We start from the raw sequence: 23,982 nt of genomic DNA, 5'->3' as shown, positions 1-23,982 counted from the left end.
ATGTGTAAAACCACCCCAGTACTCTGTTAGCGTCTAAGAACTTAAAACCATAGTTTATGAGCCCCCATTCATGTGTTTGCCTTTGCCGATCAGTCAAAAGATGAAATTAGTGGAAAGAAAAGGCACTTGATTTAATAGTCTAGTAAGAACAGCAGCAACAGAGCATTTTCCCCAAATATATACATCATACTGGGATGAATAGATGTGTTTAGAGATTGCACATTCAGTGTATGTATGCAGAGTACACTGTCGCCATGAAGAGTACAAGTAGGAACCCTTGTGATCATGGCACATGGATGGGGGGACTTCTGATACTAATATTGAACTGTTTATGCTGGGTCTACTCTCTGTCCTTGTTGAGGGCTGAAATTTGCTAGGCTCTTCCTCTATTAAGTACCACATTGCCACTGCTCTAGAACAGACCTAGCATCTCTGCTGCCCTCCTCTGGGTATTGGATAGCATTTCCACCACTCCTTTTCTCTAATGGCTGATCCCTCAGCTTTGGGGCTACCTCTTCCACTAGAGACTTTTCAGTGAGAAAAGTAGACTTGTCTCACCCCCTAGTCATCAGTGTAGGAGAAAAACGTTCAAACATACTTCATCTGCTTTCTTTCCAGAAGAAGAAGGGAGTCTATTGGCTCCCAGAGTCTTAACCTCCAAGGGCCAAGCTGTTTTGGACCACAAAACATCTATTCAGCTAACAAGAACCCACAGGGATTTAATCAATCTTTTGAACTCTACCTCTGGCTTCCATAGGATCTACCTCTTTGTTCCAAGATCCCATCTAGATCAAGATAAGAAAGCGTTTGTGACTCTGATTTATCTGTGGTGATCCTGGATCCCCAACACATATTTTATGGAGTCTATGATTCCCCACATCCCTTAAGAAATCATGAGGAACTTGGCTATGAGGGCTATTTCTCTTCTCAAATACTCTTCGGATGGTCCTGCAAGTGAATCCAAGCAAGAATAGAGCAAAGCACAAACTGTGAGGTCGTTCTCCTGTGTTGCCTTGGGCCACATTCCTGTGTTTAATGAATGTGTGTATGTGTGTGTGTGTGTGTGTGTGTGTGTGTGTGTGTGTATACATCAGTAAAACTTGCAACCCTTCAGCAGCCCTATACACAGAAACAAACATATATTTGGCAGTCATCAAGTTATAGAATATCTCAGAGTTTCTGTTTCCTCATCCGTCAAATGGAGTTGTAAAAATATAAAACAAGGCAATGGTGGTAAAATGTTTTCTAAACCACAAAACATCACATAAATGCCAGTTACTATTGCTTCAAATTTCTTATTTTTGCCTTTCTAGACTCTTGAACCACCTCAGCATATCTCCCTGCTCTTAGAAAGAGCCAAAATGATTGTCATCTTAGATGGCTTCAGAGAAACTCAGGAAGACCTATATGAACTGCTAAATAGTAAAGAAAGAAAATAATGTATATAATAACAACATTATTAAGAAACAATTTTGGAAGATTTGAAATAACCATGATTAACACAATAACCAACCATGACTCCAGAACATACTATTCACCTCCTGATAGAGAGCTGATGGGCATAAGATGCAGAATAGGATATTCCTTTTCAGACAGGCCAATGTGAGAAGTCATTTTGCTTGCCTATACAGAGTTGTGAGAGGATTTCTTTCTTTTAAATGAAGTGGGAGTGGAGAAAGAAAATAATGCTTATTAATAGGAAAATTATTAATAAAAACCAAATGTGTAAGTGCTACAGTAATGAGTTATAAAGGAAGCAGATGGGACATTTTCCCTGATTAATCGTCCCTCAGTAAAACATAGAGAGGAGTTTGATTACTCCATTAGTAGCATTTGAGGGCCCTAATTCCAAACATTAAATGGTGAAGAGAGGAATTCTTAGTCCTATCCTCCTCTGGGAGCCCATGGCACAAGCACTTCATTGGCCTCCAAGGTTCCAGAGCTGTTCTTTGTTGGTTCAGGGGGTCCTTCCTGCACCAGTTGCATACAGGTCTTGGAATCAGTCTCCATCAGTCCTGTAGAACAATAGATAGTGCCTCTCTCATGGATCCTTATGCAGGGGCTCAATTTTTTAACTGTGCACCAGTTTCAATTAAATAAACCTATATTAGGTACCCCCTACGTTCAGAAAAATGACCTAATCATAGCTTTTTAGCTGGAAGGACGTCCAGCTTCATCTAATCCATTGCCTTTATTTTATGGATGAGGAAACTGGAGCCAGAGAAATCAAGTTACTTGACCATTGTGACCGAGTTAGTGAGTGACCAAAACTGTTATTTCAACCCAGATCTTCCTCTGATCCCAGACCACTCAGTCTTTCCACAATACCATCCTGTAGCCTAAGACATGATCCCTTCTTTCATGGAAGTGCATAGTCTTATGAGGGAGTGTAAGAAATGGGAGGAGGAGTTTTGTTTCCACAGAACTAAAGGTGTGCTTCCCCGCCCTCCCCCACCCCAGCTTTAGCAGAGACCAGGCCTCAAGGTCGGTCAGGTGAGAGATCAGAGGCTTGTACGCATGTGCTTGCTTTTTGACAAGGCAGTCTGGGGAATTAGAGAGGCCAAACACACTTGAACCAGTTCAAGCTTATCTAGGGTCTGGTCTTGGTCAAGAATTCAGGCCTACTGATTTGCATCATTTGCATATGTTAAAGAGGGAAAATAGGGGAAGTAAAAGAATGTAGTTTAATCCTAAACTAAGACAAGGAAAATCTAATTAACTTCACTTTTGCTTCTGTATCCTTATTATCCTACCTGTATAAACTGTATAACCTAGGAAAACTATGTAAAAAATAAAGATTGTAAACTAACCGTAACTCTAGCAGGAGTGAAGGGAATGGTTACCCTCCTCCTGCAGCTGTATCAGTGTGAGTGTTCCTGTGAGCATTACACCTGCTCTCTCGAGGAGCATAATAAAATGCCTTCCTCTGCCCACTCTGGTCTTGAGTTCTTTGGGTGAGAATGGGCAAATCACATGGATCTTCCTAAGGTCAAGTAAAGGGAAGCAATAGGCAGCAGAAGCTCACCGGGCTTACTCCTGGATCTTGTCTTGGGGTGTCCTGTGATCCCTACTGTGGTGTTAAGAGGGCTACCACTCTGGATTCCTTTGGGGAACCCTGTGGTCTGCACAGCCTTCTTAAGGGGATATCACTTGGGACTTCCAGCCCTGTCTCAGGAGCCTTGTGATCTTACCACCGTCCTAAGGGGCTGTCACTTGGGTCCTCCTTAGGGTCTGACCCCTAGGAGGCCCTGTGATCCCCACACATTAAGGGGGGGGGCTACCACTTGGTCTTCCTCTGGGAGTCCTGCGGTCTGTATAGCCTTCCCTAGGGATTATCACAGGGTTCTTCCTCAGGACTTTGGCCCTGCCAATGATCCCCAAAGCCCCGTGTTCTCACAGAGTGTAAGACAAAAAACAGTAATTCCAGGCACACAGTTTAGACAAAAAACAGTAATTCCAGGCACACAGTTTAATGTCTATTCTCAATCACTTACAGTCAGGGGAATGAGAAGGAGAAGAGATCCAGGAGGTATAATGAATAGAATGCTAGAATTGCAGTCAGGAAACCTGAATTTGAATCCCACCTCAGACACGGACGCCTAGTGTGATGCCAGGAATCCCTTAGCTCTTTCAGCCTTCATTTCCTCAACTGTATAATAAATGTAATAAAAATGCTTACCTCTCAAGGTTGTAAGGATCAAATAAGGTTACATATGGAAAATACCTATCAATACTTACAGTATTCTATAAATATGAGTTATTGTTGAAATCCACATATATCCCATATGTAAGTTAAAGCCGAAAGCTTTAGCCTCCTCCCTGACTCAATTTTCTATCAGCTAACCAATCAACAATCAATAAGCATTTATTTAGCTCTTACTATATACCAGACACTGGGTTAAGAGCTAGCAATGCAAAGAAAATTTTTAAAAAACAGTGTCTGCCCTCAAGGAACTTACAATCTAATGAGGGAGACAATATTTACATAAGTAGGTATGTTGTTATGTTGTTTGTCCTTTGTTCTCAAAGAGGATAAATAGGTATATGCAATATGCAGATGGAAAGTAACCTTAGAGAGGAGGAGATTAGCAGCAGAGGGCCAGAAAGTATTCTTGGAAAGGTAGCATTTGAACTGAGTGTGAAAGGAATCCAGAGATTCTAAAAGTTGGAGGCAGGGAAGGAAAGTATATCAGGAATAAGGGACAAAGGCATGGAGATGAGAGATATTATGAAAGCTTTCACTTTTCACTGGGGGAAATCAGGGAAAGGCTCTTGGAACAGGTAGCACACAATGTGAGCTTTGAAGGAAGAGGATTTCAATTGGTGAAAATGAGAAAGGAAAGAGTTCCAGGGATGGAGATAGCTTGCATGAATGCATGGTGGCAGGATAGTGATAGGATAAGATCAAGGAAAAGATAATGCAGTTTGTCTACCATAGGTTCCCAAAGTGGGTGATCCCACCCCCGGGGTGATGCTGGACTGATGGAGGGGGCTGTAGTAGCCTCCGTGGGGGTGCAATGGGAGGGGCGTTGAATAAAAATAAGGGGGCTGTAGAAGCATAAGGAAAGGAGAAAAAAGAATTTTGAAAAACCGTTCATACGTGTTTCATCTATTGTATAACAGAGTTAAAGTCACAGTGATGACATTATTTTCCAAGTAAACACACAAAATGCAAATTATAACCAATCGGTGGTCAAGTCTACCCCCAGGTTGTAACAAGCAAAGTGCTGGCAAGAGAATGCCTCGCACATTGTGGGGAAGTCCACCATGGTTCGGCAGAAATATGTGCAGGTAATGACTTGTTTACAATATGATACTGTATGGTTAAGTGATATAATATTGCATCATCGAAATTTCAATGCAAGAAAAAACCCACAAATTTATAATAAATTATTAAATTTAAGATGTGTCATTTTTAAAAAATTCTATTTTTGGAAAAGATGCAAATAAAAAAAACTAAAAAGTTAAAGAAAGTAGATTTCCAGGAGGGTGCTGAGTAATTTTTTAAGGGGTGGTAGGACAAATAAGTTTGGATGATCTTTAGATACTTTGGTTAATAATAATAAATAAGTCTGAACCATAGAGGACGTCGAGGAAATTGGGGGAATTAAATTGAATGATCCACATTGACTCCATCTTGTAACTCAATTCTGGAGCTAGCTCCTTCCCCTTTCTATTCAATTATGCATCTAGTCCAAATTCTGCCTTGTGAGAAAACTATATTTCAATTGTGGGAATTGAGAGAAAACCTTATTGCATTGTTTGAACCTAGCGCTACCTGGCTGGGAAGGTGGACCAACTCTACCTGCTGCTTAGAGACCGTTAACTAAGTAAGGATCTAGGTTATGCTGACCAGAAACCCAATCAAATCCAAAGACTGATGCAAGAAGTTGTCTTGCAATTGTACATCTCAAACAACATGTCTTAAATGAAAACTGGCCCCATATTGATTAATCAGTTACTGTTTCCATGAGTCTTTGATTGTTTACAGATACTTTGGGGAAGGGGGGGGGGATGCCTTTTGTTTTTCCTTTTCTTTTGTTTTTGTTTGTTTGTTTTTTGGCAGGGCAATTGGGGTTAAGTGACTTACCCAAGGTCACACAGCTAGTACATGTGTCAAGTGTCTGAGTCTGGATTTTAACTCAGGTCCTCCTGACTCCAGGGCTGGTGCTCTACTCACTGTGCCACCTAGCTGCCCCTCTTTTGTTTCTTTTCTTAATTCAGGAAATCATATCTGTTTACTCTCCCTCTCCCAACTTGGAAAGTCCCTAATCTTTCCTCCAATTACAAATTAGATTACCTAATGTTGTATCATTTCATTTTAATTTATTGGTCTTATTTGATTAATTGTGTTAATATATAAAAGTTTTCCACCCCTTTTATTTGAGGTCCAGGACTAAGCTGAGGAAGCCTAGTCCCAGTTTGTTGGGCAATTGCCATGTATTGCTTAATAAATCAACGTGCTCAAGAGATCAAATCTTTGTTCCCTCAGTTATTTCATCTTTCACCCGCCACAGTATGAAGGAGACTGGTATGTGTAATAAAGCTGGAAAAATGGTTGGGAGCCAGAATATGGAGTCTGTTAAATGCCAGGCTAAGGAATTTATATTTTATCCTGTAGACAATAAGGAGCCAGCAAAAGTTATTGAGCAGTGGATTGGTGTGGTCAGGACTGTCCTCTTGGAAGATTATTTTGGCAGCTGTGTGGAGGATGGACTGGAGAGAAGAGAGACTTAAATCAGGGAGACCTATTAAAAGTCTTTTATAATAATACAGGTGAGAAGTGATGAGTGTATAAACTTGACTTGTGGCCAGCTACATGGAAATAATAGAGGCTGGTTTCAAAGGACGCTATGGAGGCAAAATCAGCAGGACTTAGAAAATGGTTGGATATACAAGGTGAGGAAAGGGAGAATTTAAGAATGACCCTGAGATATGAAACCTGAGAGACTGGGAGGATACCTAACTAGGTGACCATCCCTGTTTCCAGCAGTGAGATGGGGATAGAAGATGATGTTCAACTGATGGTCCTTACCCATGTGACTCTGAATGCTGATGGAGAAAAGGAAAGTGGAGGCATCAAGTGGCAAGAGAGGAGAATAGGATGAGCCTGAATTTTATAAGCAAAGTTACCACAAGTCACCACAGTAAGAGTGTCTACCTCCTTCTAAACACGTGGCACCTACAAGCACATACTTAGCACTTGTTGCAGCAGCCTCTCATTGAATGGGACCTACTTGTTCATCTCTCCCCCCTCCAATTAAGATTTTCTAGATCTTTAGGCAGCAAAAATAGAGATAGAAGTGAGAGAGGAATGGGTTTGGGGCTACCATAAAAGACAACTTTAAGGGTTCAATGGAGTTGAGTGCTCTTGTGGGACATTTTTTTTTATTTAATAAATTTATTTTTTATTTTCAGTTTACAACACTCAGTTCCACACATTTTTGGGTTCCAAATTTTCTCTCCCTCCCTCTCCTCTCCCCTCCCCCCCCCAAGATTGCATGTGATCCAATGTAGGTTCTACACACACTTCACATTGAACTTATTTACATAATAGTCCAGTTGTAAAGAAGAATTATAACCAATGGAATGAATCATGAGAAAGAAGAAATGAAACCAAAAAAGAAGGAAAAACTAAGAGCAAATAGTTTGCTTCAATTTGCATTCAGACTCCATAATTATTTCTCTGGATGTGCATAACTTTTTCCATCATGATAATTTTAGACCTGTCTTTGAACCTTGCATTGATGAAAGGAGCCAAGTCTATCAAAGTTAGTCCTTACAGATACCATGTATCTATAATCATGTATAATGATCTCCTGGTTCTGCTCCCCTCACTCAGCATCAGTTCATATAAGTCTTTCCAGGTTGTAATGAAGTCCATCTGCTCCTCATTTCTTATAGCACAATAGTATTCCATTACATTCATGTACCATGATTTGTTTAGCCATTTCCCAATGGATGGGCATCCCCTTGATTTCCAATTCTTTGCCACCACAAAGAAAAGCTGCTATAAATATTTTTGTACATACTGGTCCATTTCCCACTTTTGTGATCTCTTTGGGATACAGTCCTAGAAGTGGTATTGCTGGGTCAAAGGGTATGCATATTTTTATAGTCCTTTGGGCATAGTTCCAAATTGCTCTCCAGAATTGGCTGGATCAGTTCATCTGGTGGGACATTTAAAGAGATAGATTCAGTGCTTTGTAGTTCTTTCTTCTGTTTTGCAGTTCTTTCTTCTGGGATGTGATCTTTCTTACTGACTGATACTCCCAATGGTTAGCTATGACACCAGGAGAAGCTGTAGCCGTATATCTGCATGAGAATTCCAAGGAGTGAGGTAGAAGGTGGACCCCAGAGTCAGTCCCTAGAACTATGGAGCAGATGACTTACCTTTAGGTTTCTGACTGAGCCAACCACATATTTGGAAAAGTAATAAAAAGAATTTGGGCTACCTAAGTAGTCCGTTGAGATTCTCTCAGTATGAGCAGCTAAAATATCAGACGATAAATTTCACCTGGGTGTTGGCCAGGTGATATTACCAATGATAGCCACTGACTATTCCAAAGAATGAGGGAGCTCAGAGATGATCTCTCATTCTCTCTGAGACTTTGAGAATGAGAATGTTTGATAATGCATTTCTACAATGGCCTTCAGGTACTTTTCTGCAATGACCTTTGGGTGCATTTGTCCCATCTCCCCTTCCCCATATACTCCCTGTCCCTGTGAGAGTAAAGAGGTAATTCACAACAACAACGACAACATCAACAACAACAATAATAATAATAACTAGCCTTTATAGAGAGCTTTGAAGTTTGCAAAATTCTTTACATATATTACAACAATCCTGGGATATAAGTGCTTTTATTATCCCCATTTTAAAGAAAAGGAAACTGAGACAGCCATTAAGTGACTTGCCCAGGATCTCAAAAGAGGATAAGAGAAGTTAAATTCAGTTTTATCAGAAATGGTTTTACTCTGCTACTTCAGTGTTTATTGTTGCACTTGATTTTCATTTTAATTGTAAATGGATTGTAGCCAATATTCTGATTGAGTTCTTTTGGGGATATGTTGAGGAAGGGAGAGAGATTGGGATCTAGATTATTGGTGAGTGTGAACTAAAAGATTTATGAATTTACCATAATATCCATAACCTTACATAGGAACACAGATAGAAACTAAGAAAACACTAAGAGGGGAAGAAAGACTTGGGAGAAATTGAGACTGCTGGTATTTTTTGTTAATACCTAGTTAGAAGTAAGGTGGCAGAGCAAGCCTAGATTGCCACCTAGTGGGTTGCACAGATATGAACCATAGCTCTAAACCATACCCCTCAGGGCTACTGAATGAACCTTTGTGCTCATGAGACCTATACTTGTTTCCATTGTGAGACATGGGTTTCACATGAGTATTTTGTTACCCAGTGATGCTGAATAATGTGCTAATGGAGATATTTCCCTTCTTCTCTATCTTTCCAAAGCTTAGTACTGTAGGCTTGTGATATAGTAGAAAGAATACAGTGATTGAAATCAGGATACTTAGATTGAACTCAAATCTTCATTCTGCTTCTAGCTAGCTCTGTAGGCAAGTCACTTCTTCCTCTTAAAGCTTTATTTGTAGAATGGGGACAATGATATTTACCCTGCCTTCCTCACAGGGTTATTGTGAGAAAAGTCTAATGTAGTAACTTGAAAAATACTACAGAATTGGAGATATAGTGATTTATCATTTCAGTAATGTGCAGGACTCCTATACATAAATATAACATATTTATTCTTTTTATGCTTGGCTTACTGCTTTGTTTAGGGAAATGAGATATGGTGCCCTACCTACACGCATCAGCCTAATCAAATATTTACCTGTGAAGTCACCATTGTGAAGAGGACCCTTCTTCCTCTAAAGAGAAAGGACTGAACCTCTAGTACAGCAGTATGAAGCAGTAGAAATACCACAAAATAATAGTCATGGCTCTCTCATTAACTAGTTGTGACTATAGGTAAGTAACTTATCTTGGGACTTGGTTTAGTATTCAGTAATGTGAAAAATTTAACTAGTTAATCTCTAAGGTCTCCTCTATCTCTAAATTCTGATTTGACAAAAGTTGTAGGGCCTCAATTTTAAAGAGGCTAATTTTGATGTACAATCAACCAGAACGGTTTAGGACAGTGGTGTCAAACTGAATTAGAGACTGGGCCATACAAAAGGGTCCTTCTGGGCCACCCATTGACTTAGAAAGCCACATGTTAACCTTACCTATGTTTTATCATATTTTTATTTAATTTCCCAACTACATTTTAATTTGGTTTATTGTACTCAGGAGTTCTGTGGGCTGCATGGAGCCAGCAGCCAGTGTTTGGCACCTCTGGCTTAGGCAATTAGTCCACCTGTCTTCTGTGGAAAATATTATACTATTTTATATCATTTTTAATTTCAACTAGACCCAGAGCCTGAATTAATGAGTAACTGGATGAAGATCCAGGACCTGGGCTTCTTTGTTCTCTAGAGTTTGCTCAGGAAATACCCTTACCTCTGTCAACAAGACCAGATCAGACTGACTTAAGGACATTCTTACCCCTGTTAGCCATTAAAGGATGAGACCCTAATCCCAAGAAAGACTACCTCGCTTAATATTAACTGACCTTTGTCAACATTCTTTACAACCCTATTCCATTAAGGAAAATCCTCTTCTTGTATCATGGTTAAACATACATGCGGGTCATAAAAGATGAGGTAACCCAGGCTTGCTAGGTCTACTAAAATAACATATATAAGTTTTCTCATTCCTTTGTTCAGACAGCTAGAGCTTGTGCTCTGACTCCTTGTACATACAAGTAAGCTAGCTCCGCTATGCTTTAAGGGAAAATAATAAACAACATGGATTTTTCTATCACCTAGCTCTGTTGTTTCCTTCAACCAAACTTTCAGGTTTAACACTTCTCATCCCAGTATTTATTTGATGCATTGGGGGAAGACATCATACAAAAAAACTGTTACTGAAATAAACAAGTCCATCATTCAACAAGCATTTACAAGCAAAAAGAAAAACAGTCCCTGCCCTCAAGGAGATTGTATTCTAATTAGGAGAGATAACACATAAAGGGAACCGATTGTATTCTAATTAGGAGAGATAACACATAAAGGGAACCTGAAGGAGGAGAAGGAAAGCAAGTAGTATTTTTTTTTTGAAGAAACAAGATTTAATAGCTATATGAAAAGGACTTAGTGAGAATAAAGCAAACATTTTACCTGGGAAAAATAAATTAACTCATTAGCATGTTATGAAGTCATCAGCAGAAATCTGTTAATCTACTGGACTTCTTAACTGAAACCCCATAAAGGAGGGGTTCTTAACCTAGGCACAATGAAATTTCTTTAAAAAATATTTTGATAACTATTTCAATATAATTGGTTTCTTTTGTGAATCTATGTATTTTAGATATTTTATAACAGTATTTTGAGAAGGAGTCCATAGATATCACCACAGTATTCAAGAAGGCCATGAAACAAAAAAAGGTTAAGAACCACTGTTGTAAAGCAGAACTTTGAGGGAATGAGATGCAAAACAAGCAAGAGTTGCCAGTGCAGGGCTGAGTAGTGTTTTGTAATGGTGAGACCCACGGTAGCCAGGAGACAATGATTGAGCACCAGTACTTGTGGGGAACAGACAGAAGAGAGTGACAAAAAGGGAAAAGAAAGGCATTGAAAAAGGAGACAGAGGTGTGGAGGAGAAGAGGAAAGTGCTAAAGAAACTCAGTCCCCTTTACAATTCTGTCTGGGGCTTAACTTCACATCCAGCAAGAGAAATGACTATGTGCTAGGGATTAAAATGACATTGCTAGGTCAGGGTCACCCTGAGAAGGAACAGTCCTTTCCCACTGGACCTCTAATTCACTTCAGTTCTGAAGATACAGCACAGGTCATGAGAGCATTGAGAAAGCAGAAATTGAGCCCTAATCCCCCTAAAATACAGGACAGGTCATGAGAGCATTGGGAAAGTGCATATTGAGCCCCTATCCCCCTGCCTTTTGAAGCCACACATAAAGCTCTCAGGCATTGTCTTCCACACATTAGACCAGAAGAGGGGCATAATGGAGAAATCCAGTGTGTAACCTGGTAAGAAATGAGATGGCTGACTTAGGCACTCTCCTTAAACGGAATTATCCATTCAGAGGGAAAGGCTGCAGGGGTGGAGGGTATTTCCAGGGCTGAAGCAATCTTCCAGAATGAAGAGGTTTCTGAGGCATGATGAAAAAGTCTGGATTTCATCCTGGTGAGAAATGAATGCATGGACTTTAGTGGACATTCATTAGAGAAGACACATGTCTCTTAAGGAATCTACATACAAGGGCCCTATACTATGAGAAACAGACAAGTAAAAGTTGAGTGTTGGGAGGAACTTTGGAGATCACCTCACTCCTATCCAACCCCCCTCCCCATCTTCCCTATCCCCCAGCCTAGCGCAGTGCCTAGAACTTGCATCTTAATGGAATGGAATTAAAATGAAATAATATATGCTAAGAAGTTTGTAAATGTCCATCGATGCTATCATCTGGTTCTTCACATCTGGTTCTTCTCATTTCTCACCCCTTATGCCCCTACCAGCATCAGTCAGGAACATAGCAGGTGCTTTATAAATAATTGTTGATTGATTATTGAAATTCAGTGTACCTCCTCTGCTCCTTTCCTTTCTTCCTTTCAGTTAGGGACAGCTAAATCTGCTAGTGGCTCATGTGTTTTTATTGATGATACTTTTATCCAGTCCTCACTTTGGGATCTGCCTGAGCCACTGGCAGGATCAGGCTGCCAATAAGGCTAGAGAAGAACACTTAGCAAAAAACGAGAAGATAAATTGTGACTAAGGGCTTGTGGGGCTTAGATCTCCAGTTCTGGGTGAAACAGACAAATCTAGGCACCATCCAGACTTTTCTTGCACCATCCCAGGCTCCCCTGTAAGTTTATAGGGCCTAGTATTATTGTAAACTTAGAAGCTGCAAAGATTTTCAGCTCTCCCTCTGGGTTTGCTGGTGGTGCTTTCTAATCAACTTTGCAATGAATATAGTTTGGACGGTATTCCCATCACTTAAGCAGAGAGATTGGTTCATTTAAGCAGAGATTGGTTCCAGACACTGAGCCACAACACCTGGATGGGAATAGACTAGTAGCTACCCCCAGAGGAAGAGTGATTAGCAGCACACACAGGCTGCCTGATGAGCAGGCTCTGGGGTTTGTTCAGTTCTTAGCTCTGTGTTTATAAGGCAGGGGGACCTCCCTAGGCTTGTTGATGGGCCCCATTCCCCCATCCTCCTTCCTTCCAAGCTATCCTTTTAAAGGAAAACAGCTTCAGTTTTGCTTGCTTCCTCCCTTTTACCTCTCCTTCTCTCCCCCACCCCAATCTTTCAATATAAGAAATTAGGCTGGGTAAACCTACCCAGAAGGAAACACTCCAGCATGCTTTGAATCAGCAAAGTTTAGTGGAATGAACGTAAGCTACAGAGTCAGAAGAGATCTAGGTTTTAACCCTTTATCCTACAATAAGTGTGTGACCTAACCTCTCTGATATGTGTGATAACAATGATAATGGTGGTGGTGGTAATAGAGGTCGTGGTGGTGATGTCACAGAAAAGGAAGAGGAGGGAAGAGGAGGAGGAGGAAGAGTAGAGGAAGAAAGAAAAAGAGGAAGAGAAAGAGGAGGAGGAAGAGGAAGAGGAAAAGGAAGAGGAAGAAGAAGAAGAGATACAGTGGGGAGTTGGTGAAGTACAGAGAGGGCCAACCTTGAACTTAGGAATCAGAAAGTAGGTTCTGGTCCTGCTTCTGACAAATCCTGGTTGTGTAACCCTGGGCAGATCATTTGAGTTCTCAGTGGTTCAGGGAACTCTCTAAGATGGTTGCAGGATATTCTCTGATCTGTATTGGTAGAGGGAATTTTCTCATTGTTACACCGATGAGTTAATCAGTCAGTCAATGAACATCTGATTGCCCACAAATGCCTAGCACTGTGCTAGGTACCGGGTATACAAATAAAGGCAAAAGGGAGTCCCTGCTTTCAAGGACATCACAGTTTAATGGGGAAGACAATATGAAAACAACTATGTCTAAACAAGATACATACATGATAAACTGGAGATAATCAACAGGAGAAATGAAATAGCATCAAGGGAGATTGAGTTTGGGAAAAGCTTCCTACAGAATGTGAGATTTTAGCTAAGACCTGAAGGAAGCCAGAGATGACAAAGGAGAGTAATTCAGGCATAGAGGGTGGTCAGAGAAAATGCCCAGAGTCAGGAGATGGAGTGTCTTGTTAGAGGAACAGTCAAGAGGCCACAGTTGATAACTGGATCACAGAGTATGTGGGGGAGGGTGAAGGGTGATAATAAGGTATGAGAAAACTATAAAAATAGACGCTTCCAGGTTATGAAGGGTTTTGAACATCAGAGGATTTTACATTTGATCTTGGAGGTGATAGGGAACCAGTGGAGTTTATTAAGGGGCGGGTCAGGGTGGAGGTAGATGGTGGAGATATGTTCAGACCTTTGGTAAAAAACATTAGAGCTGAAGGCACAAAGAAAAAGAAAAAAAATGCCTGCCCTCAAGGACCTTAAGTGTTACTAGGGGAATCCACTCATAGATATTAGAATACTCAAAAGTAAGTGGAAGGTCACTTTAGAGGAGATGGCATTAGAATCTGGAGGGCAGGGAAAGCCTTGGGGAAGGAGATAGCATTTGATCTGAATCTTAAAGAAAGCCAAAGATTGTTAGAGTTAGAAGTTGGAAGGAAGAGCACTGTAGGCATGGCAATATGGCCAGTGCAAAGGGACAGAGATGGACAATAGAGTATGGTGTTCAAAGAAGAGCAAGTAGGCCAATATGACTGGGAATGGGGATACATGGAAGGTATTAGGATGTAATAGGATGGAAAAGATAGGAGGAAGATGGCAGAGAAAAGGCAGGGACTTGCCTTAGCTCTCCCAAATTTCCCTCCAGATAACTTTAAATAAGGTCTTAAAAGAAATTCTGGGGTGAAAGAACCTACAAAACGGTGGAGTGAAATAATTTTCCAGCCCAAGACAACTTAGAAAGTCAGCAGGAAAGGTATGTCTCATGGAGGTGAGAGTGGAGTGTACTTCAGCATAGGCTGCACCAGTGTAGGGGGCAACTGAATCAGCAGCTGCTTCCAGACCTCCACAGACAGTAAGGGGGTTGGACAACTGGTCAGAATATTATAGGGATCCAGATCTCAGTTTTGGGTCACAGTCCCAGGGCAAAGAGGAGCACTAACACACCAGAGTTTGCAGCTGCAGGGGAGCAGAGATCCTGGTCACAATTCCAGGGTGGAAAAGTACATTTGTGATCATTCATAGACCAGAGCACAGACAGGGAGAATAGTAAAGACATTGCTTAGATCATCTCACCTTGGAAGAAGTGAAAACTTACAGACCACCAGAACTAGCTCTGAAAACAGCTTCACAAAAAACCTGAAGCTTGGGACAGTTTTCCTTGCACCTTGGGAGCAGAGTCCAACTTTAATATTAAGTTGAAAGTCAAAAATAGGCTGGAAAAATGAGCAAACAACAAATAAAATCCTGACCATAGTAACCTGGAAGTTACTATCGTTACAGGGAAGATAAAAACACAAATTCACAAGAAGTCAACAAAATCAAAACTGCTACATTCAAAGCCTCAACGAAAAACATGAATTGGTCTCAGATCCTGGAAGAGCTCACAAAGGATTTTAAACATCAAATAACAGAGGTAGAGGGAAAATTGGGAAAAGAAATGATAGTGAAGCAAGAAAATCATGAAAAAAGAATCAACAGCTTGGTAAAGGAGGCACAAAAAAAGTACTGAAGAAAATAACACTTTAAACAACAGAATAGGTCAAATGGTAAAAGAGGCACAAAAATCCACTGAAAAGAAAAATGTCTCTTTTTAATGCAGAATTGGTCAAATGGAAAAAAAAGATACAAAAATCCCCTAAAGAAAAAAGCTCCTTAAACATTTAAACAATTCCAATTTTGAAAAAAAAAATAGGTGAGGAAGGATTTCTGATAATTCCCTCTGTGACGCAAATACGGTTTTGATATTTAAACTAGGGAGAGTCAATGCAGAGAAAGATATCTATAGACCAATTTTCCTAATGAAGATTGATAAAAAAAATTTTAAATAAAATAATAGCAAGGAGATTATAATGATGCAACATAAAGATCAGACACTATGGTCAGGATAGATTTATATGAATAATGCAGGGCTAGTTCAATATTAAGAAATCTATAAGCATAATTTACCATGTCAATAATAAAAACAACAAAAATCATATGATTATTTTAATAGATGTAGAAAAAGCTTTTCATAATATACAACACCTATTCCTGTTTAAAAAAAACACAGGAATAAATTATCCTTTTCTTAAAATAATAAGTATCAACTATCTAAAACCAAAAGCAAACATTATCTATAATGGGGATAAAGTAGAAGTCTTTCCAACAAGATCAATCATGAAGCAAAGAAGTCCATTGTCAATATTATTTTTCAATATTGTACTAGACATGCTACGATAAGACAAGAAAAAGAAATTGAAGGAATAAACATAGGCAATGAGGAAACAAAACTTACTTTTTTCAAATGACATGTCGGTAATGGTAAAGAATCTAGAAAGTCAACTAAACAATTAAGATCTTCAACAAAGTTGCAGGACATAAAATAGGCTCACATTGTTACACCCAAACTGAAGCCCACCATGAAGCCCACCATTAGAAGCCCACCATTAATCCCCTTTGAGCCCACCCCTTTATATTCTTGTCTTTGTCTCTGCCCTATACCCTGAAATGGCTTGAAACAGCTTAAGGCCTAGTCTGGGTAGATTGCCCAAGGCTAGTCCCCAAATCCCATCCCCCTTGATTCAGCATTCTGTATTTTCTCTCTACACCAGCATTATGTGCAAGCATCAGTTGCTAGGGTAAGGCATAAGTTTATTTTAAGGAGAACCCCCCCCCAACCCCGTTACCAAATAGCCCCACATCCTGGGTTATGGTGCAGCTGTTCTGCTGACCAAGCTAGGTCCCTCCACTCAGACCATAGCTGATCAAGTAGGGGTTACTTTCTGGGAAATTCCACCCTGAACCCTCCACCCAGTTATAGGAAACTGATTACGACCTAAGATGCCCACCCATTCTAGGAAACTGACCCTCCCTAACTGAGTAATTATGGTTTTTGCGTTTGTAAACATTGTAGCCCCTCAGCTTGCGACTGCCTCATTTGAGTGTACTTTGGGTATGTACTCCAGGTAGTCAAGTGCTTGGCCAACAAATCCACACCTAAATTTACCTTGACCCCGGGTCTCATCTCGCTGTTATTCTCTATACAACAAAGTAAATCATCAGTATTTCCCTATGTTACCATCAAAATCCAGCAAGAAGAGCTAGAAAGAGGAATTCCATTTAAAATGACTGCAGTATAAAATAGTTAGAAGTCTACCTGGCAAGACACACTCATATGAGCATAATGAAAAAAAAACACTCTTCATGCAAATAAAGAAAAGCTAAATAAGTGGAGAAACATTAATTGATCATGGATAGGCCAAGCCAACATCATTAAAATGACAATGCTACCTACATTACTTTACTTATTCAGTGCCACACCTATCAAACTGCCAAACAATTGCTTTATAGAGGAAGAAAAAAGAGCACAGTTGATCTAGAGGGAAAAATGGTCAAGAACATCAACGGAAACAATGAAAGAAATGGTAGGGAAGGAAGCCTAACAGTGCCAGATTTCAAACTATACTACAAAGCTTTAATCACTAAAACAATTTGCTACTGGATAAGAAATAGAGTGGTTGATCAATGGAATAGATTAGGTACACAGAATACAGAAGCAAGTGAGTACAGTGTACCCAAAGAACACAACTATTAAGGTAAGAATTCACTAATTGACAGAAAGTGCTGGAAAACTGGAAAGCTGCTTTGTAGAAACTAGGCATAAACCAACATATCACACTGTATGCTAAGGTTAGCTCAAAATGAGCATATAATTTAGACATAATAAGTGACATCATAAGCAAATTAGTGGATCATGGAAGAAATTACTTGCCAGATCTATTGATAAGGGAAGAGTTCATGAAGAAACAGGAAGGAGAGAGGTTTGTAGCAGGTTAAATGAATAATTTTGATTAAATAAATTAGAATATTTTTCACAAACAAAACCAATGCAACTAACATTAGGAAAAAAAGCAGGAAAGTAGGAAAAAATCTTTGGAGCAAGTCTTTTTTTATAAAGGTCTCATTTCTCCAATATATAGAAAACTGAGCCAAATTTATAAGGATAAGAGTGATTCCTTAATTGATAGCCAAGAGATATGAAGAGATAGTTCTCAGAGGAAGAGATCAAAACTATAAATAGTCATGTAAAATGCTCCCAAAGAGAAGAAGCCCAGGCTTGGGTGTCACATCAGGAGTTGAGGGGGTTCAGAGGACTATAGATCATAGATTTGGTGCTAGAAGAGACCTTACAGGCTATCTACTCCAACATTCTCACATTTCTTCTCTTTGGGAGTATCTAGACCTTTCTTTCTACATTTTAAAGTGGATCCTCATTTTAATGTTCCTCCCTCCCACCCTTACAAATCTCTATTCTATTTCAGTTTGGAGAATTTATTTAAATATAACACCTAGTGGCTTTCTCGAGACATGCCTCTATTCACTTTAGCTCTTTTAACAAAGCAATTTTCTATCTGTAAAGTTTGGTTTTATAGGTTTAGTCATAAAGTCTCTAATTCATGTACCACTTATTTCTTTCTTTTGTGTATTCCCCAGAAACATGACCAAGAGCATATTCACTTAGGCATCCCTAGACATCTATCACTGGCAGGCCTCTTTCAATGCCTCACTGCATTGTGGATAACAGTTATCCACACACAGCAGTGTGGATAATGTTAGAATATGCAAGGCTCTTTCAGGGGAGTAATATCTCTAGTAGGCCCTACAGAGCCAGAAGAGTTCAGAGTATGGACCTGCAGATGAACTATATGTCTACTGTTAAGCCACAGTGCATAGTGACAAACTTAGAGTCTGGAAAACTTGACTTACTAGCTTCATGAACCTGGCTACATTACTTAACTTCTCAACTTCAGTTTCCTTCTCTGTAAAAAATGTCATCTGTCTCCTAGGGCTGTTGTGAGGATCAAATGAGATAATATATTTTAAGTGTTTTGTAAACTTTAAAGCACTGTCTTAAACATTTACTCCATTATTATTGTCATCAGACAAGCCTCACTAAGTTTAGGGAACCTCAATACCAGAAGGTGGGCCACCAAACAATGAACACTTTTAGCCACAGGAGCATATTTCAACTACCTCCTACAGTATAAACGTATTGTTTTCTAGTTTGGTGGAAGGAAGACTCACACTGATGAAATCACAAACCCTTGACATAATAAAATTAAAAGTCACCAGATGAGCTTGAAGTCAACTCCAAAACTTATTATTACTTGTATGAACCTAGATATGTCACTTGACTTCTCTGGGCCTGTTTCCTCCTTTGAAAAATGAGAGGGTTGGACTGGATGCCTGAATTCCCCTCTAGAAATAGTGATTTATAATTCTATATAGACTAAAAGATTACTTCTGCAACTGGCATTTTCCCCCAATAGAGTTCAGTTTCAATTTAATTCAATTCCACAAATGTATTAAGCACCAACTGTGGCCAAGGCATTTTGCTTGACTCCAGGGACATAAACATAGTTACAATGAATTTTCTGCCCTTAAGTAGATTGCAATCCAATGGGAATGTGGGAAACAAGTATGCAAATAACTATAATATAAAGGACAATGGACTAAATTAAATGGAAAAGTGCTCTCAGAAATTTGAGGTGGGTTAGGTCACTTTCACCTGGGCATGGAGTTGGGATCAGCAAAGTTTCATGGAGGAGGGAGTAGCCTCTGAGATACAGGGTCTTGTTTTTGTTTTCCTCTTTCTCCCCAGAACATAGCCTTGCACATAGCAGTTCATATGATCATATATTTACAGACAAAGAAATTAAGCCCCAGAGAAGTTCAGCGAATTGCTGAGGGTCCTACAATTAAGAGCCTGAGATTGAAAAACCTTTCTATCTTCAGGTCCAAAACTCCATCCATGGTGCTGAAAAAATATTTGTTGAATTAAACTAAATCCATTTCCAAATGGTATCAATCTAGCCTCTATGGTGTCTCTTATACTTGCCTTTTCCTTCCTATTCTACTGCCACTCTGACACAGGCTTTCAATATGGACTGGGGAGGTGACAAGGTACTCAAGCAAAGTATACCTCACCCCATCATACTAACCCAAACCTGATCTGGTGAAAGAAGTTGGTGATCACCTTTCTCCTCACCACAAGACACACAGTATGTAGAAGGAGCTTTGGCTTTGGAGACAGAGAATAGGAATAGGAACAGGACCTGTGATTTCTTTGATATAGGGAACTTGTGGGTGAGAAATGTCTTCAACCTGCCTTCTCTGTAACATATACTAGAGAGTGGCCAAACAGTGCAATGAAGGTTGAGGGACTTGCCAAAGGTGCTTAAGGACATAGGTGACCAGAAATACAGAACTGGGGCTCTGGGAAATGGTTGGAGCTGTGATGAGGTAAAGAGGGACAAAAGATGGCATTTATTTTTCAATGATTTCTCCTAGAAGCATTTAATTTTTTTCTACATCAAGAAGGAAGAATAAGAGACCATTATGATTCACTATATATGGTGTTCCCACTTCTGAGTATCATCTTAGGAAATCCTTGAAAATTTGCAATGGAGTTCCAGGGAAGCAGAGATTATAATAGGATAATGACTAGACCAAATACCACACCTCTGGCAGCATTGAAAAACTACAACAAAGGCAAGCAGTTAAAAGGAAATCCTCAGACCCTGGAAATAAGGTGGAACCCAGGTGAAGATAAGAATGAGTGCATGTTATCTAGAAAATCTTGTTAAAATTTACAACTCTTTCTTTTGAATTTCTAGAGAAACAGTCAGGACCAATGTTTACCCAGTGACTTTGACCAAGGAGGGGCCCCACGACTGTGGCTATATAAGGAGGAACAGGAGAGGAAATAATAAAGTGCCAACCTTCTTTCCCTGCTTCCAGAAGAGGTTATAGAAAGGTTCGGTTCACAGCCCATAAAACATCCTTCTGTTGAGAGACCAGGCTAGCCAATACATCTATTACTGATTCCAAGAGGCAACCTGGTCTTGCTTTGACTTCCTGCAAGTGACTACCCGGCAGATTTCATCAGACTGATTCACCTACCACAGGAAAACAGGTGGGGTGCTTCAATGTTTCCTTAGGGGCTCTTATCCTGGAACCCATGAACTTTTTTCTAATATGCTGTTAATTGTATTTCAATATGATTAATTTAATTTGCAATGTTATGGATTTTATTTTATGCTCTTAAATGCATTATTCTGGGAAGGGGTCTATAAGCTTCACCAGCCTGCCAAAGAGGTCCATGGCACAAAACAGGTCTTGGTTCACTCATTGCATGATCTTCGGCATTGAGTAAGAAGGTATATTTTGTTTCTGGTAAGGAGGAGCAGAGTCTGGTTTTACCCAAACATTGCCAGGCTCAGGCCAAAGGGGGAGGGTCTCATCACCATTCTAATCCACTACATTTTGTTCACAAACCTTGAACCTGCTATTTTGAAAGCAGCATAGTCTTTAATCAACAGATCAGGTAACAGAAATCTTGAAAGAAAAGCAGATTATTCCTCTTTTAGGCTGGGTATTCAATGAAGCAGAAAATATTTTTATGCATTTTAAAGAAAAATAATGTAACCAATATACTTGTAGACCTAGAGCTATTCCATTGCCAGAACTTAAAGGAGGATATTGCAGAAGAATTAGATGGGCCATTAATGCAAAGCAGTAGGTTTTTATCACCATTGTATTTTAATTCACAAGGGAAAGCTTGTGGCTTAACTGAGACACTCAAGGGCATGAGGAGGGAGGTGAGGGAAGAGGAGAAGAGATATATTCATATCAGTTGCTGGTGAGATATGAGTACAGCTGGAATCCAGAAGGGGCAGGTTGCATAAGGTCAGGATCAAAATTAACATATTCTCTCTTGCTGTGTTACCAGCCTATGTCTTCTGTTGATCAAACATCTCTTGGATGAAAGGTAGTACCTATTATCTATCAAATTTTTAAAAGATTTTTAACTTGTCTCTGTCTCTAAGGATCTGAGGCAGTGTATAGATGAAATCAGAGTATTAGATAAGATGTTTAAAGATAAACAGCGTCTATTAAAAAGAAATAGCAGGTATTGTTCTAATACCCAAGAACAGCAGATTTTAATGCTTAGATAATAAATTTGGCTTTAAGTCTTCTGGAAACCAAAGCGAAAAGTGAAACACACTAGGTCACATAGCCTTCAATTTCTTCTTACAGAAAGCACATAAATTCATGTGTAAAGAGAGCTTCTTTTTTTCTGGGACCCAACTCAAGCAGGAATTCATTGTGTGGAACTTTATATAAAAGACACTATGTTACTCCACTTTGGGATCTCAACAAACAAAATTCCCATCTTATCCACCTCTAATCTAAATGCAGAATTTATTGATAGCATACAAACAATCAGTGAAATCTCACATACACAAAAAGAATAGAAGGAGACATTCTTCTACTTCATTGCCAATTTTTGGATATAGTATTGGTACGGTTCTGGGAAATCAAGCTGCACATATGACTGTAACATATGCAGACAAGTCTATTCAGATTACAGGGAGATTCAGGGTGACTTCAGGCTATTAGGGGCTGTGTGGTTTTATACTGAGGTAAACCGAAGGAGAGAGATCTATTTACAAGTGCACCAATTCAGAATGAGTGGACTCCAAGGACCTTGGAATACACCAATCCCAAGAACACCAGAGAAGAACAGAGCTTGTTGGAATTCGCATGGAGTCAAGGGCTGTAATTTTGCATTCATCGGTCATTGTAACTATTACTAGGTACACGACCTCCTCCTTTTTCAAAAGGATGGGAACCAGTGGATAACTAGCCAGCCAGCATCAGACACCAAGTGACATAGGAGGCAATATCTTTAGTCATAATTTCACAAAAGACATAAAAGTGCTGTTCAACCAGATAGATATCTTATTGACCCTCTATAAAGGCAGAAGACCTGATATTAAATTGTATTTCAATTAAAGTGTTTCAGGGAGAGAGTAGAATGTGATACACATTTTCAGAAAATCTAATACCCCAATGGATTTGTGATCTCATGAAACTCTCAAACTTAGAAGGAATCTCATTGGTCATCTAGTCCAACTTATAAATGGAAAAGTGGATGGCAATTTCTCAGGTAAATTATAAAGAATTGTCATCCAGCCTTTACTTAAAGACTTTCAAGGAGAGGGAACCCACTATCTTCCAAGTTACCCACCCTACTTTTGTTTAGTTCTGATTGTTAGGAAGTTTTTCCTTGCATCAGACCTAAATATGTCTCTTGTCAACTCTCCCCCATTATTTATAGTTCTGTCCTCTGAGGTGAGACAGTAAATCTAATCCCTTTTTCCGTATGAAAATCCTTGAAATGTCTTCATAAGATAACGAATGCTGAGCTGGAAAGAACTTACTTCATAAGCCACCTAGACTACCCCTTCATTTTTAAATGAAGGAACTGAGCTAGAGAGGTTAAATTACATTCAAGGTCATATAAGTGGTAGGCATCAGGTATGGGATTTGAACCTAGGTCTCCTGACTTCCTACAAATGCTCTTTCCACTGTACCATGCCACCTCCCACTTGAAAGCAATTATCATGTTTTCCATTAGTCTTCTCTTCTCTAGCTTAATCTTCCCCATATCCTTAAATACATCCTCATATGGTATAACACAAGACTCCACCATTCTGCTTGCCCTCCCTTGTATGCTCCCCAGCTTTTCAATGTCTTTCCTAGAATGTGGTGCTCAGCACCGAACACAGTGTTACAGATGTGATATGACCAGGGCACCATATCGGAGGACTAACACCTCCTTCGGAGTCAGAGGGTCTGGGATCAAATCCATATTCTGTCACTTTTTAAATTTTTTAAAATAACATTTTATTTCTTTCAGTTACATGTATAAACAATTTTTAACATTCACTGTTTTCTTTAAATTTGGAGTTCCAAATTCTATCCTTCCCTCCCTCCCCTAACTACTCTCTCTCTCCCCTAACCCCTCCCTGAGATGGTATGCAATCTGATATAGATTATATGCATGCAATCATATAAAATGTTTGTAAAATGATATCTCAAGGTTGTTGAACGATATTGTTTTTACTGTATACAACGTTCTTTTGGTTCTGCTTATTTCACTCCTCATTATTTCATGCCAGTCTTTCCATGTTTTTCTAAAATCATTAAGCTCATTATTTCCTAAAGCACAGTAGTATTCCATCACAATCACATACCATAACTTGTTCAGCCATTCCTCAATTGATAGGCATCCCTGAAATTCCCAGTTCTTTGCCACTAT

General features: G+C 39.5%; 1 protein-coding gene across 1 annotated transcript in view; it reads left to right on the top strand.

Annotated features, from left to right (window-relative positions):
• The first annotated feature begins 4,767 nt into the window (after nucleotides 1–4,767).
• CAPN13 (calpain 13) overlaps nucleotides 4,768–23,982 on the top strand; it is a 146,189-nt gene continuing 126,974 nt past the window's right edge. The window contains 1 exon segment of the mRNA XM_036749923.1: nucleotides 4,768–4,791. Within this exon segment, the coding sequence (XP_036605818.1) occupies nucleotides 4,768–4,791 (24 nt within the window).

This window comes from Trichosurus vulpecula, chromosome 3 (genome assembly GCF_011100635.1).
Source record: "Trichosurus vulpecula isolate mTriVul1 chromosome 3, mTriVul1.pri, whole genome shotgun sequence".
Lineage (NCBI taxonomy): Eukaryota > Metazoa > Chordata > Mammalia > Diprotodontia > Phalangeridae > Trichosurus > Trichosurus vulpecula.
This window is presented reverse-complemented; position numbering and strand designations above follow the sequence as displayed.